Source organism: Geospiza fortis, unplaced genomic scaffold (assembly GCF_000277835.1).
Source record: "Geospiza fortis unplaced genomic scaffold, GeoFor_1.0 scaffold112, whole genome shotgun sequence".
Lineage (NCBI taxonomy): Eukaryota > Metazoa > Chordata > Aves > Passeriformes > Thraupidae > Geospiza > Geospiza fortis.
Genome location: NW_005054298.1, coordinates 7,348,224 through 7,364,638, shown reverse-complemented (window position 1 = coordinate 7,364,638; position 16,415 = coordinate 7,348,224). Strand labels below are relative to the sequence as shown.

The window sequence follows — 16,415 nt, the reverse complement described above, 5'->3', positions numbered from 1 at the left end:
CGCGGTACACTACTTCCCATCCCTCCTCTCCTCTCCTCTCCTCTCCTCTCCTCTCCTCTCCTCTCCTCTCCTCTCCAGCACCAAGCACTGGCTATTACCAACAAAAAATCTGTGTCAGAAATAAAATGCATGAAAATAGTGGAGCTTCAGCAGCTCCATGCAAGTGTAGAGAAAACACATCCTGATGCAATGAGAGTAGAGCCCGGAGAGAGCATGACCTTTGTCAGGGGCTAGTAATCATTCCTGGCAGTGTTTGCTCATGAGGATTAGGAAATGTGGGCAGCCCATTAACCTGTGCCACTCAGGATCCCCATGGCTGAGCATCAGGAGCACGGAGTGAGTGAAACAGCCCTCACAGCTCTGTGCTCCCTGCGCTGGGTCTCACAGCATGGATGGGGAGCAGGGGATTCACTCGAGGTCTCGTGGGTTTGGAATAGAAGGGGTGCAATGCAGCCCTATCCAGGGCTGTAGTGCAGCCCCTTCCTTCCCTTCATGGCTGTGGCAAACTCACCAGGCCATGTTGCTGCTTGGCCACATGGCAGGGGAGTTGGTCAGTCCTTCTGCAGACACCTGGAGCTTTGGGGAGCCCAGATCTGTGTGTTTGCATGAGCACTGTACATGCTGACACCTCTGGAAACACAGCTGGGGTGATTACCATAATGTATTCAGAAACAGAAAAGAGGATGCATCTCTTCATGGATTTGCTGTCTTTTTGCTATTGGGTTAGAATTTAAGAATCTTTAATTCCCAATTTATAGGGTAATATGCAGTTCACCTATAGATGTGCTTTAGTGTGTTTCAAATATACCACTTTGAGCCTTTATATGGAGAGCAAAGTCCAGGGAGAGAGGAGAAACCATTTCAGTCAGATACTTAAAAGCTTAAATCAGCTTGCCTGGCTCTATATGGGTTTGGGGATGCTGAGGAAATGGAGGTGTGATGTAAAAGTACAGTATTCAGCACGTTTAATAACAGGGGAGTCTCACTGGGGAGTGTCAGCCCACCTCAGCTGGGATGCAGTTCCTCTGGTCAAACCCCAGGAGACCCAGCAGCAAGGCTGGGGTCTCTGTAGCTGGAGGTGAAGGCTCAGCCAACCAAATTTATCATGTAGTATAGCCTGAGATGTGTAAAGATGTGTTCTGGCTCTATTTTTGTATAAAACTTTTTTTCTTTAGTATGAGCTACATAGTAAAATTATTTACTGGATAACAAAGCAGCAGACACAGGAAATAAAACCATACAGAATATTCATGCTGTGTGATGCTAAGCACCTGATTGGTGTCTGAATCTTTCTACAAGGGACTGAGAAAGCTGTTCCCCCAGAGCACAGCAGTATTGTGGGTGCTCTGAATTATCCTCCTTTTCTCTCTCACTCTGCAGAGACACTGGTTGCATGTGATCCCTGGAGGGAGGAAGGTCGCTTCCTTGGTATCCAGGTGGATGCCCTGGTTTCACTGTTTCTGGACTATTTTTAGTTGTGTGCACTCATGCTGATACCCAGCCCTGCAGGCTGCCTGCTGTGCTGGCTGGGTTGGTGGGAGTGTGATGGGGTGTCTGACATGGGCCTGGGGGGGCTCTGTGCTGTGGAGGGGGATGTCAGCCCGGGAGCAAAGCCAGCTTCTGGCTGACCCTGCCAGAGAGGTAAAACCAGAGCTTTATGCAAAGGTGTGTGCAGCATGCCTGGGCCAATTAACTTGGAAAAGGATTACTGGTATGCCACTGGGATGCATCTGTGACAAGTTCAACCTCCGATGGACACTGCGCATAAGGCAGCGCTGATGCTAATATGCAAAGATTCCCAAATTGTCATGAATTAATAAAACTAGGAGCAGGAACTCCCTAAGGGTGATTAAAACACTTAAGTCAGCATTGATTTAAGGCTGACAACTCTTATGGGCACTAGGGAGAAGGAGAGGAGGATTTGGGGCCAGGATCCCTGCAGTGGGGACATGGGGTGGGAATGGGAGGCACAGCTTCCCAGGGAGGTTTATCAGGAGACCCTGGAGGATATTGCTGTGCTACAGCAAAGTGCAAGGCAGAGATGAAGAAAAGGCAATGACAAATGTGAAGTGCTTTGTTTCTGTTTTTGTGTCTGTGTTGAGGACGGGCTGTGCAGCCCAGCTCTCACTGCAGAGCTGTCGCTCAGAGGGAGCCTGGAGCGGCTCCGTGTTCGGAGTGACGCGCGGCCGGTGCTGCTGCCAGCCTTCGGACACGTCACGCTCTCCTGAGCAGCCATACAGGGCTTTGGCTTGCTTAAAACCGTGTTCAAGTCCAGGAGAGCTTCTCCAGTGCTGGCTCCACAGCAGGATTCTGTCTTTCTGTGGCATGTTGCAAGCACTGCTGGTGGATTGTGTTTACCTGTGCCCAGCTCCCTCCCACCTGTGGCAGCGTTTTGTGTGCTCCTTGCCCCTCTGTCCCCTCACTGACAGCCAGTGTGCCAGGAGACAAAAATACCATAAAATTGGACCATAAAACTTTTGGACCTTTCCTCCTGAAGGTCCTCCCGTCAGTTTTGTCCCAGCTCTGTCTTGTGTCTGCCTGACTGTGGGGCTGAGCCTGACCTCTGGAACTAAAGTGGCCAGTGAAGTGCCACAGTCCCTGCCTCAACTGAGGCAGGTCCCTGCCTTGGCTTTGTGTCCTGCCAAACACTGCCTAAGTCTCAAACTCTGTGTGGTTAATAACAAGGATGGTACTGAAACCAGCCAAGAGGACTCCACACTCCACCTGGGTGTCAGCAAGTGAGCAAGATTCAAATGGGTCTGGGAGCAGAGCAGCAGGGACAAGATGGACTTGACTTGAGGACCTGATCTCACATCCTTGTAACAGCTGCTGTGTTGTACACAACTGCTCTGGCAGATCAACAAGAAAAGCCCACTATATCCTTTCAGCACCTTTGTTCTACATATTTTGCTGCTAATGGGGAGAGGAATTGAGGGGGGATTTCGTGGTGGCTCTGCAGGCTCAGCAATGCTGCATCTGCAGCAACAAGCCCCTTCCATCCCCATGTGGGGCTGTACCACTGTGCCAGCTACAATCCACAAGCAATTAAAACTGCTTAGTAAGCAGACAAATCACTTATTACAGTTTCCACCTTCTTCTTTTCCATTTTTATGTCTGTTGAGCAGGCAAACACAGCTTTTGCAGAAGTCCTGAAAGGGAATTTTAAAAGCCATCCTGCCCTCTCATTTGTTTAAATGTGTTTGTAGTGTGATTCTGCCAGTGCTGGCAGACTCAGAGGATGAGAATCCTCCAGGGATTTTCCCTAAATGACACTTTCAAAGTCAGATCTGCATATGCACTGCATCAGACACCATTTAGAGAGTACATATAAGATCCCAGCTAAAAGAATCACATTTGCTAATATTTTCCTTCTGTTTATTCTGGGTCAGTGTGCATTATAGAAGAGGCAGAGATGACCATGTCGCAGAGTTTGATGGGATAATGGCAAAGGGAGAACAGACGAGTTCAGAGCGATGGGAGATGCTGATGCAGTTTTGTAGGACAAGGTAGGATTTGCAGGGTGTCATTCAAAATAATTGTGAAAAGTATAACTGAAATGGTGGAAGCAGAACAAATCTGAATGTGCCTTTTTTTGTGGCAAAGCAGTATTTTCAGCTAACATTGATTTGATTTGAAAGGAAGTTTCAGTGGAATGAAGAATAAATGAAATATGAACATTGTTTTCAGATTTCTCTGTGATACAGATTGATGTAGAAATTAACCTTACCCAGTTCTAAGTAATACAGACTGTGATGTCTAGTTAAGATGTCTAAACATGATAAGATTAAGGTTTATAACTTTACTAAATATTAGCTCTTTCAATTGAAGTTTTTCAGCCTGGAGTTGGTACAAACATGGTAATTTTATATTTGCTTACAGGTATCAATGCAAATTTTCAGCTCAGAGAATACAGTTATTTGTGGGAATAAATTTAGAGAAATGCAGGTAATTAATCCACATTTTAGAAGTTGCTATGGATGTTTGGCCTAGAAGAAACTCCATGCTTTGGAGGGGAAACTCCAAGTTTGATAGCAGGGATGCTCTCTAGGTGGTATCACCCTCATTTACAGCCCCAGACTGGGTGAAGTGATAAGCCTGAAAAATCTCAAGTCACATGAACATCACAGAGAGACAGGGCCCCAGTGTTCCCTTCCCAAGGGCTTCTGCCAGCACCCAGCAGAGCCTCTGAGTGCTGGGGGTGATGGGAGACACCTTTACTGACCAGGTTTCCCTGTTCCTGCCCATCCCACTGGGATGCTGGGCACAGCCTGGGCAGTGTCTCCTGGGGCCCTTGATGTTCCCAGGGTGAGGGCCGGACCTTGCTGGGCTGCTGCTGTAGGGAGCTGTGGGGAGTGCAGTGTTTAAGGTGTTAAATGAGAGATGGGGGTTAGATTTGGTGTAGGTGACAGACCTCAGAGAGAGGCAGAACCACTGACAAAGCCTGAACCAGCCTTCTCCAGGGCTGGTTCTCCAGCAGGATGCACTGTATTTAGCTCATCATCATCCAGAGTCGCAAAATCTGGGCTCAAGAACTCCAATTCCCCTGCCTGTGATCTGCCCCCATCCTGAACTCTCCCTGACCCATGGAACTAGGACAGTTCCTCATCAGGATGATTTAAAAACCCTTGGCTTTTAAAAACCAGAAGAAAAGACACAGTGCTTCACTTCAAACTCATTTCCAGGGGCAAGGTCTCCAAAGGCCAGAGCCTCTCTGCCTGGTGCCATCTGATTTCCTCCTGCATTAGCATTACACGCTGGGATTTGGGCTGATGTACAAATTTCTTTTCCAAGATGCCAGCCTTGGTTGGTGCTGCTTTGCCTAGTTTTGGCATGCAGGCTGGGAAGCCAGGGGCAGTTCAGCCTGCCCCAGCTCTTCTCTGCCAGCCTTGCAGCAGTGACTTTGGGGAGATGGGAAGCAGATTGAGGTGGTGCTGGGAACCACCACAGCAAGATTTGCTGGAGCTCATTCATTGTCACCTCCAGTTCATAACCCCAGCTGACCTCAGGGGGTGTTTTGAGGTTGCATTCATTAGTGTCTGTAAGAAATTAGGATGCTTCAATGCTGCAGCTGTGGAAAAGTACAGGATGAAATTTGTGCAAGATTTAGACACACTGAGTAAGATGTGTAGACTGATGAAGAACAGAAGCCTGTTTTCCAGTGGATTTGCACATTTTTCTCCCTCCATCCACCTCCTCCCCTGTGTGTGGCACTCCTGGTGGCTGAAAGTGGCCTCCTTGTTTGGCCTGTCCTGCCAGAGCTGGTGTAACCCTTGGGGACATTCTGTCTCCTCACACCAGAGCACTGCTTTGTGCCTCTCTGATTTTCATACACTTGTAGGAACTTAATTTTTGAAAGGCATTGTCACAGTTTGGTTCAAGCTGTGCCATGGGCCTTACCCACTGATGGAGAGACAGTGTGGTTACTCAAGTGTAATTTCTTTTTTAGTAACCTGGATAAATATCCTCCTCACCACCAAGGAGTTAAAACCATCCTTGTCCTGGGGGGCTCAGGGAGGCCTCAGGGAGCCCTGCAAAGAGTGTTACTTTGATGTATATTTAATGTAACATGTACAACAAGGGTAAGCAGGAAAATTGCAAATTTTAAATGCCCTTAATTTCATTTTTAGCTTCACTTTGGGGTCAGCTAATACCACCACAGAGCTGGTGCCCATTCAACAGAGTCATGCAGATGATTTGGGATTGGGCCCAGTGACTTAAAATAATTTTACTCCTGATGTAAACAAGGGCAGAATAGAGCTGTGAAAGTTTATAAATAACAAGAGCTGGGTTTTGACTAAATCTATAGTATTTTTTTCTGGTGTTCACCTTGCATATATTAAGACATTTCCATAAATAAGGAAACTTAATAAGCCTCAGAAAGGTTAGACTGTTTCCATTGGATTTTATGCCTGTTGCATAAATCCTACCCAAGTAATTCCATACTTTGTGTGGACATAATTTTTTTACAGTATAAATTCCATTAACACATTCATGCCATATGTGCCATATATTAAAACAAGCAGCCTCCTGCACTCCCAGTAAATCACTAGCATCCGTGCCTGCTTCCCAATTCCATCAGCATGGATGAGCTTGGGCAGTGTGGTGGTGAGAGATCCTGTATGGAGCCTCAGGGCTGCAAAACCAGCCTGTCTGGGCTACATCCCTGAATGTAGTGAGGCTCTTCCATGATAAAAGATGATATCCTTGCTGTGATCCCATGATAAAGAGGATAAGCCCATTGTCCCTTCTTCTCTTCTCTTCTCTTCTCTTCTCTTCTCTGTTGAAGTTGACACTAATAACCTGAGATGCAAAGAATTGCTTTAATTTCTAGATGTTCTGAATATCCTGAGAATTTGTAAAAGAAAATTATCCTCTTTATCCTAATCAAAAGCAATTAAAAGTACACTTAAATAGAGCACAGATCTGTGCTTAATTCCAAATGTTTTGCACGTACAAGCAACAGGAGTTGTTACTAACTCCTCAGCTCCAGAAGCAACAGCAGAGCTCCCATTTCGCTGTCACAGGTGCTTTGCAAATTCAGATTTTCTGTCTGGAGTACTTTTCCTTGGTAATGGCCTGTGCAGATCAAAACTCCATCAAATAAGATGAAGTTTCATTGCTTGCCACAGCCAGTGCCATGATTTAGCACATCTAAAAGTTGTTTTACTCTGCACAACAGGAGCGGTGCAAAATGCCACATTCTCAGTTACTTTGCCTTGCAGCCTTGGAGTTGATGCATTTTACTCATTCGTTTCACATAACTATGTCCTTGCCATTTTCCCTTCCTTTGGCCAGAGCTCTTGGCTTTCAGACAATTCCTGCAGACCCTGCAGCAGTTGTGTCACCATAAGATGTGTCACTCAGGCTGGGAGCAGTCAGGTTTGAAAACCCAGGAGCTGCCTGACTCGCATCTGAGGTGGAGCAGGCAGTGAGTGAGCAGACAGCAAGAGGGATGCAGACAAAGTCTTTCACACTTAAGCAAGGCTTAATGCAGTTAAAACCAAGGCTTAGATGTAGCTCTTGATAATGGTGGTAATAACTACCTTTTAGGGACTTCTAGAAAGAAGTGGTCATCTCATTTTGTGATAAAACAGGTATGCAGAATGAATGGTCTTGTTTCCCCAGATGCAAAGTGTGATAAGGAAGGAGGTGGCATATCCTTTTGGGGTAAAAAAAAAAATTACATTGTTAATTTCTTGGGACAGGATCCATCTTTCATTTCTGATTTTGCCTAGCGCTCTGAAAAAAAAGGTGCCCATGCATCACAAGCTTCTTGGCAGCTACCAAACCATGCAACACATGTGATACAGGGATAAGTGACAGCCAGCACATGCATCTGGGTCTGGTACTACTTAGACCACTAGTAAAGGCACTGATGATGGGATAGGGAACACTTATTAAACTTACAAGCACATGGTGACAGCTGGCAGGCTGGAGGAGAGGCTGAGAAGTTCAAATAGTGGCAAATAATGAATTGCATGAGTAGACCAGAATGTCATTCAGATCAGAAAAGATGTGAACCATCAGAGAAAGTCCAGGGGGAGCAGTGGGAAGGAACAGAACTAGGGGAAAAAAGTGATGAAGAAATGTGGAATAGACTTGAGCATCTGGAGTGTGGACTGACCAGGGAAGCAAGGTGGCAACTGTGTCAAGTGTATGAAATACAGAAAGGGAAGGAATCACCTGCTTTCTCTGTCCATGGTGGATAAGACAAGGAATTGGAGGCTTAAACTGCAGCAGAGAAATTAAGGTCAGATCCTTATAAATTTTTTTTTGTGTATGGTAGAAATTATGAAGAATTGCAACAGATTTCTTGAGGAGGTTTAGATGTTTCTATCCCTGGAGAGATTTCCATGCGTTAAACACTGATCATACCCAAAGGCAGAGAAAGTGGTGGAGTACCCAACCCACCTTCTGGAGATGCCACTGACCTTCTGCTACTGGGAATTACAAGAAGCTGACCTTGCAATCAAGGTAGTGCAAGAAAAAAAATAAATTCAGGTTTAGATCTCGGATGTGGCAGGTTGCTTTTTTCAACCTACCCAGAGAGACAGTAGTGTCTCAGAAGTTACCTGAACCTAGGAGTCTGCTTTCAAGGTGGCTTGTTTCAGTATTCTGGGAATTCTTGGATTTACAGAGAAATTAGTGTCTGCTGCCACTGTTTGAGGTCACCATTGAGGACCCATTCTCAGAGCAGAATTTTGGGTGTCATGTGGAATCAGATCCATAGCAGTAAAGTTTGTATTGATGACAATACGTGGCCAGACATCTGTGATATTACCTTTTCTGTCTAGCAGGAACTAAAACAGATGGATTGAATATTTACTCCATCTACAGCTTGGTCTACAGAACACAGTTACAAGAGTCAGTGGGCTTCAGACCTACCACACAGGGTGGACACTTCTGGCTTGCAGAAGTCCATTAACTCACACCAGGCTTTTATTCCACCTCACATGAGATGTGGAGAAGGACTTGCAACCCTGCTGCCCTTGGAGGGAGGTGACCAGCCGCTCCTTCTGTCACTGCCTCTCCTTCTCCCGTGTCCCTGTGGCCTGCAGTTGGCCCTGCTTGCTCAGGAAGACATGGCTGGAGGTGAGCACTTGGGGAGGGCTCTCCTCCTCCTTCCACCTGTTTTTCATTCCTTGACTCACTGGCTCTCAGCCGTAAGCAGTGACGTGACAGCTGAGTCACGGACACACCACCTGGATGCTGTCAGCATCAATCTCTCTTATAAGGATCATAGAAGAACAAATAGAGAAGACTCTTAGGGCTTCTCATTCGTCTTCCTGCCAGCAGGGCACCGAGCCCTGCAGTGCAGTCTCTGGCTTTGCCCAACCTCGCTCTCAAAATCCCAAGCCATGGGATTCCACTGCCCTTCCCCACGAGCTGCTCTGTGATTCAATAAACATCATTACCAAGGAGAGAACTGCTTTTTCATTATTATTATTTACCCTAAGTATTCCTAATGTGAGCAAATAGCTTCTTACTGATATCCACACTGGAGGGTATTTTTGTTTTCTTGTGAAGAAATTCAGTAAAGTCGCAAAATCGGAGATGAAATGTTTTATTTGTGCTCTGTTTAACAGTTTTAAGGATGTCCCTGCTGCATGCATTATTGTACACAGTGGATGAGAAAGCCCAGAGATGCAGCCCTATGCCCTGAAGAGCTTACACTTTTCATTTAAGCAAGATACAGTGACTGAGAATGACAAGTAACGAGAAGGCAGGACAAGAGTCATACGAGAAAGGTCAGGATGTTTCTAAATAAATCCTATTGTCATTCTTTTAATTGGGTTTATATTGAAGACATCATACATGGCTACATATTTTTGAGAAAATTTTACTGTGTTTTAATCAAACATTTTTAATCTCAGGAAGTCATCTTGCCTACTTTGGTTTGGTGCTTATTTAAAGCTTCATTTTTATAGAAATTTATGTTTTTCTCTCACAGTTACTCTTTCAGCTTAGCTAACTTGTCACAGTTAGCCTGGTTATCAATTCCCTGGGTGTCTCAGAGGTACAGGAGGTTTCCTGGCTGATCCATGCCACTGGACTGCTTCTCCTTGACCTTTGTCTCCAGCTCTGCCTCCTCTCTGCAACTCCCCAAATTGCCCTTACTCCAGAGGTGGCAGTGAAACCTCTTCACCTGTTTGCCTGAGAGTAACAAAGCACCTTCTCTCTGCACAGACCTTACAGCTCCTCAGAGCAGCAGTGACTCCTCTCTTGGCCACCAATAAACCAGAGCAGAGCATCACAGAGCCAAATCATCTGCCCCACCTCCTCCATATGCCCTCTCCAGCTTTTACACCCCACTCACTGTGTGTTTCCTACAGCTGATGGAGGTGTAAAGCCAATTCCTGCCATCCTTAGCTTTGGCTTTCCAATCCACACATCTTCCTCTTCACGCTACCTGATTAGCAGAGGAGCACATTTAATTTTGGGGGATGCAGGGTAAAAGTCTATCATGGTAACTCAGTGTTATTCCAACAGATGTCCATTCAATGCCATCTGTCCCACCTGTGGCTTTGGCTATTATTTCTTACTAATTTTAATCTTGTCTTTGCCTTAAGGGGACAAATTCTTTCTGGTACCTGACTGCAGGTTTAGCAAACTCCCCGAGGGAAGCCCAAATGCATTTCAAAAGCATTTTTAATGTGTGTCTTTCATCCTGGTGAAACCAGCTGTCCATGCACATCAATTCCCTGCAGCAATTTTTCCTTTCATGGAATGGAAATATTCAGCCTCATGGTTGGGTATGGAAATTTTGCTGATTTGAGACAAAGGGTCTGCTTAAATGGACTGAATTTAGTATTCTGACTTTCCGGCCTCCCTCTTAACTCTTCTGAAGGAAGTCATGAAGGCTTGAGAGCTAAGTCCTGCTGGGAATTTCAGAGAGCTTGGAACAGAGATGGGTGATTTTCAGCTGGAGAACCTGCCAGGGGTTTGGTTTTATGCACACACTCTTTGCTGAGCATCTTAGCTAAGTGCACACCTTGTACTCAGAAGGTAAGAGGAGAATCTCTTTCTTCTACTAGACCTCCCAATTCAAGTTAAAAAATATGCTTAACTGTGACTTAATTATTTGTATTTTGTGTAGAAAGCCCTAGCTCAATTTAAAAAAGCAGATGCTTATTTGTATAGATAGTGCAGAGTTATTGCAGCAGTCACACTGGAAAAGCATTCGTTATCTAAGGAGACAAATTGAACAAGACAAATCTAGGGCCAACCTGTTTCTCCTCAAGCAGTTTGAAAACACATGCTGAGAAGCAGAGAATTAGGAAAGGAGAGTTGAACTTGCTCTTGCTATGGCCCGAATGCAGCTGGTTATGGGCAATCTTCATTTTAATTTACTGTTTCTAAGCAAGACATCATTCAAAGCTGATGTTTGACAGGTGGTGATGCTCATATCGTGCTGTTTCTTCAGGTCAGTTTTGTTTCCCTCTAAAACTACTCTACATCCACCTGAAGACCTGCTCTGGGAGCAGGGAGCTCCCAAACAGCTTGGAGCTCCTTTGGTGCTTCTTCCACCACTTTGGCTGCCAGGGTCAGGTATCAGCTGCTGCTCACAATATAGTTCCTAACAATTTCCTGGGCACAGGAGCAGCCATGGATGCTGGGACCAGGCATCTTCAGCACCAGCTTTAGTCATTGTGTGAGGCTGCTCTGTTCTCACAGAATTCATCTAATCTTCGATGCATTAACTTCAGGGTGTGACCCTGCAGTGAGAGAAGGCAAGGACAAAAGTCCCAGTGGGGCAAAAGTGGGAAGCAAGGTTCAGTTGCTATGATTGATTATTTTTTTCCAGAAAATACAGGCTGATTTCTTCTGAGTTTGGTGAACAGTACCTATTTTGGGAATATGAAGGCATTTGGCTCTCACTGATCCTCTCCACACCTTTTGGTATTTCTCCAAGCAGTGCCCTGAAGGCAGCTCTGGGGTTTGTAAGCTGCTCTCCTGTAAACACTCAAAGGTATTTGTCCAACAGAGGGAGAGCCAGCTTCCCTGCACAGCAAGTGGATGTGGCAAAATGCAAATAGCAGCAGTTCACAGGGATCAATACACCCAACACAGCCCAGGCAGCTGCAGGGTCTGTTTGGATGGTGTGCAGGCTTCTCCTTGAGCAGGATCTCTAATGGACACTGAGCTGCTACAGGGGGATGATTCTGGCTGTATGGACAGAAATTTATGCATTGCTACAGCAGCTCAAGTGCCTGTGGGCTACTGCAGCTCTGCCTTACAGACAGTCAGATAAGAGCCAGCTCCCCTCCTTGTTCTATGCCATAAAATGCTTTTGCTGCTGTGCAGGACCTCATGTACTCATGGGGTCCATCAAACGGGAGTAAACGGAGCTTTGTGCTCTTAAGACAAGTCCTGTTGGAAACCCTGGCATAGGTCATAAAGAAGTGCACAATTTTTGTGGGGAATGATGGCTGCTAGTACAATAAACCTAACCATTTCTAAACTTCTCCCTCCATTAAGCAAAAATAATCAGTGTCATTACATTTTATATTTTGTGAATGAAAATAATAGTATATGCATTCTGAACATTAACAGATCTGAGTGTGCTTTTAGCAAGAAATGTGAACATTTTAATATAAGGACTGCATGTATTATGTTTTACTAGCTGTTGAATACACCAAGTTCCAGATAGCTAATTTTGGAAATGAGAAATAGCTCATGATGTGATAAAGGCAATGAATGAAGAACTTCAGAGGATCAAAATGCAATGTTATCCATAACTTCCATCAATTAGGAAAAAAGACAGCAAAACAAAACTACACATTGGGATGGACGAGGTACTGATCTAAAGGTACTGTGCCTTTACTCAAAGTAATCTTGATTTCAGCTTCTTAAAAGTATTTTACCATGGCTCAGGAAGTCCTTAAGCCATGGATTGATGGAGATTCAGAGAAAATACCAGGAAACTATGAGCGTAGACTTACTTTGATCTTGACATTTTTGCTAAATAGGGTATCTGAGCTGGTACAGCTCTTACATTTTCAAGTTAATGGCCGAACCCAAAAGGTTGCTAATAGAAGGAACTAAAGCAGAATACAAATATCTAAATCCAGCATTGAAATCAAAAGGCTCTCTCAGCTCCAGTCCAATCCTAGAAGCACCTAACTCAGGAGGTACCTACCTTCAGTCTCCAAGAACTTCAGGAGTACAACAGTCACCTTGCACCTGTGCCTGGAACCTTCTCCTCCTCAGTGGGTCTGAATCCTGCTGCATCCTGCCAGGGTTACAGATGGTTCAGCTCTTGTTGGACTTGGAACAAACCACATGCTTGAGTTCATGAGCTCAGTTTGTGCTAAGGATGTGCAGCTGAGAAGGTGAAAAAAGAAAAGTAAACCTTCTGAGAGAAAGGAGAGCAAGTGCAGAGGAGTCTTTAGTTCAGCAGTTTGGTTTGGTCTTTCTGGGACAGGAATTGTGTCCTCCTGGCTGGAATTCACAATCAGCTTCTGGAGGAAGACTGAAACTCCGGATCAGGTAGGTGTTTTCACCTCTGAACTAAAAATTATACTCACCTTTGATCTTCCTCTTATACCCCAATGAATCTTTAATTCTTTTTATGCAAAGAAGAACAGGTTCAGCATAAGGGCATACAGTGCTCTCCTCTGCTCTGCCCATTTTCCCTGGGTATCTTGCACCCTGGAAGATTTCTGTAGCTCTCCAGGGAACACAGGCTGGTATTTCTCAGGCAGCAAATCAAGCTGAACCCAGATCTCCTCCTTGTCACCCTGCTGACAACCTCCCTGAGAAAGAACATGGCCAGCTGGGGCTGCAGGAGTGTCCTGTGTTTGCCTCCAGATGGACAGACTGCCCGTGTCCTGAAAGGTGGCTCAGCCCCAGTGACAGGCATGGTTTGAAAGCTCATCCCTGAGCTCCCTCAGTCATCAGATTGTTTTCTTTCTGTCTCTTGGGAGAGGGCATTTTACATCAGAATAGATTCTAGAGAACAAGCTGGAGAAAATCCAACTCACAACACCCAGCATCTGGAATTCTGAGACTACTCTCTTGGAAGACTGGAAAAGAGTTTTAAAAACATGTTCCAAATCTGGTAAATGGGGAAACACTGGAGGAAACATCCAACCTCCCAGGCTGATATCCTCACCACTGCCTTGTATGGATGTGAGTGCCTGCAATAGTTGTGAGATGCCCAATCCAGCAGACAGTCTGGAATGACTGTGGAAAGTGGATCTGATGGAGCACAACATCTCCTGAAGGTTACTAGCAACCTGAGGTGGCTGGGTGACTGCCCCTTGAAGCAGAAATCAAGGAATGGAAATTCTTGTGCTCATGGAATTTTGGAGCTTCAATGCAAAGTGTCTGGGTTCTTTGCCTGTCCATATTTGGGAACTGTGACTGAACTGCCAAGTGCTTCCCTGATCAGTCAGGTTCCCATGTCCTTACAAGATCTGAAAAAGAAGTTTCAAGTTAGATCCACACAAGCTTTTAGGGGCTTAACAATTGCTTTGGCCAACACCAGCAATCACCAAAGCTCCTGCTCAGCCAATGTCTAATGCAGAGGTCTGACAGCCTTTGTGTTTCACCAGGGATGCCCTGTGGGTGCCTCATCCCTCTTCGGGCACACCCAGAGGCACCTGGGTCTTGCCAGCCCTCAGCAGGCAGCACTGGAGCACCAGCCTGACTCAGTTTTGGGAAGAGGTGAAGTGCCTGACTCTAAGAGGGGCCCTGGTACTTGTCACCCCAGTTGAAGACAGATAGCTCCCTGCAGGGCTGGCAGTACCTCAGACACTGCCTCATGAGCTGATTTCGTAATTCCCTGCTCCTTGTACCTGCTTGGTGCATCCCATTGCACATGGAAAGCAGGCTCACAGCAGTGTAGCAGCAGCCTGTACCAAATTGTAACCTAAGTGTTCCCAGGTACCTTTTTGTGCCTATATTCCAAATTACCAGTGTAGGCTCAGCAAATGGCACCAGCTGCCTCAAGGATCACAAGTGCTGCGTCTTGGGGCACGGGATGCATTGCATCAGTCAGGCAATAACTCCAGATCTTCAGGAATATAGATCCTACTGGAATTATACATTAAAGTCACATTGTGTTTACCTTAAAGCAATCTGACGAGGGATTAACTAGGTGATCAGTCCATCTCACCACATCACACAGGAGTAATTAAATTATTCCCAAACAAAATTGCTAGAATTTGACACCTAATCTAACTGCTGATATCTCTGTAATCTTTTCTTCCTACTTGTTCAAATGCTCAACCCTCCTTATTAATAGCAGTGCCGATTTTGTCCTGCAGAAAGTTGGAATATATTTCTTCTTCTTCATCTGTCCTTGTTGATCTATGAGAATAAAAGACCCCATCACATAAAATTATTCTGGCTTTGCAGAAGGGGCTGGTGAGCCTCTATTTGGAATAAAGTTCCCAGTACCGGTCACCTCATTAGAGAAGTGAGTTGCTACAAATTGGGCCGTTGCAACAGAGCCCAAATGATGCAAGAACTTAATTATTCAGGAAAGGTTTAGAAAAGCTACGGCGTGGCTTGCTGCCTTTGGAAAACAGGAGATTAAAAAGCCACTTTAGGGGGGTTTGCAGAACTCCGGGGGAATAGCAAGGATTCACATACACGGGAAGAACAGAGCGAGCGACAAATACCAGAACAAAAGGGAAATTAACAGAAGCTTAAGTAGGGATGAGAAGCAAAGCAGTGTAATTTATTTGTGAATTTATTTGTATTTAGCACAGTTAATATATGGAAAATTATACTAAAGCTGGAACAGAAACAACTATTAGAAATCATTTTGTAAGGCTTTAGACACGTGTGGGAGCTTAAAATAACACTGTGGGGTGCATCTGATAATTCAGAGGAGAGGAAAAGGACTTACGTCTTCCTCACAATCTCGTCTCTTAAAACATTCAGCTCCATTGTGCTAAGAAATAGACATGGTTACTTTAATCTGACTATCCATACAATTCTCAGGGAAAGGTTTTAATTTACAAAATTAATTTTCCTTCCTGCTTCAAGTATATAAGTGTGGGTGAAAATAATCACAGACACTTGAAAGGACAGGGCTGAACCCTGATCTCAGCAACAGCAGAGCAAAGCCCGAATAACTCCAAGAACAATTCTGGATGCACGCAGGGATGTAACTGAGAGGAGATCTGGTCCTGAAGTGCTGCACTCCAGGCAGAAAAACCTTGATGTCCCCTCCTTAAACTTCAAGAAAAACTATCAAACGAGTCCCAAGTCCTTTTGGGGCATTTCCGCAGTTCTTGGAAGAAGCCTGCATGTCCCTATTTGCATAGGATGCCTCCAGGCCATCCGCTTCACCAGGCGTTGGATCAGACTGGGCGGCTCGCTCCCTCGACCTGCAGCTGTGCCGGCTGTAAGACCAAACGCACTGCCTTCAGCTCGGCGAGCCCGCTGGGAATTCACCCTTCCCACGCACCGGGGGAGCGTGCGACACCGGGATGTCGCCCTGAGGCAATCTGTGTCATCCCTGCATCGCTCTTTTCTTTCCTCCCAGGTCGGGCGCTGAACCCGCCGCTCGGAGACACGTGGGTGAGATCCCAACTTTCTCTCCAGGGGCGATCTCCGCAGGCAGTTTACGATGCCAGAGCTCCCGCTGTGCTACCAGCGTTTACTCGGAAAATCACAGGCAATTAATCACAGTTTTCTCGGGGGAAAACCCACTTGATTTGGACCCGTCATTACGCAGGGAAACTACAGAACACCGTGCTGTAACCTAACCTGAACTCTGCTAAAGGCATTTCTTCCTAGGGCTCCCTTTTCACTTGGCAAGCCCTGCCTGCCTTTGGAAACCCGGGACGGGTGTAGCGGACCCTGGTTACACTCGGATGTGTTGAGGAGCAAGATGCACCCGCGATGCTGTCCCGCTCGTCTTTGGGCCGCCGAGGCAGGACGCGGGGAGCCTGAGAAAG

The 16,415-nt window shown here is 45.7% G+C and overlaps 1 protein-coding gene across 1 annotated transcript in view; it reads right to left on the bottom strand.

Annotated features, from left to right (window-relative positions):
• The window catches only part of STEAP3 (STEAP3 metalloreductase), a 52,808-nt gene extending 36,623 nt beyond the window's left edge, over positions 1–16,185 (bottom strand). Inside the window, exon 1 of the mRNA XM_014306348.2 lies at positions 16,168–16,185. Within this exon, the coding sequence (XP_014161823.1) occupies positions 16,168–16,185 (18 nt within the window). The remainder of the gene's footprint in view (positions 1–16,167) is intronic.
• Between the last annotated feature and the right edge of the window lie 230 nt (positions 16,186–16,415).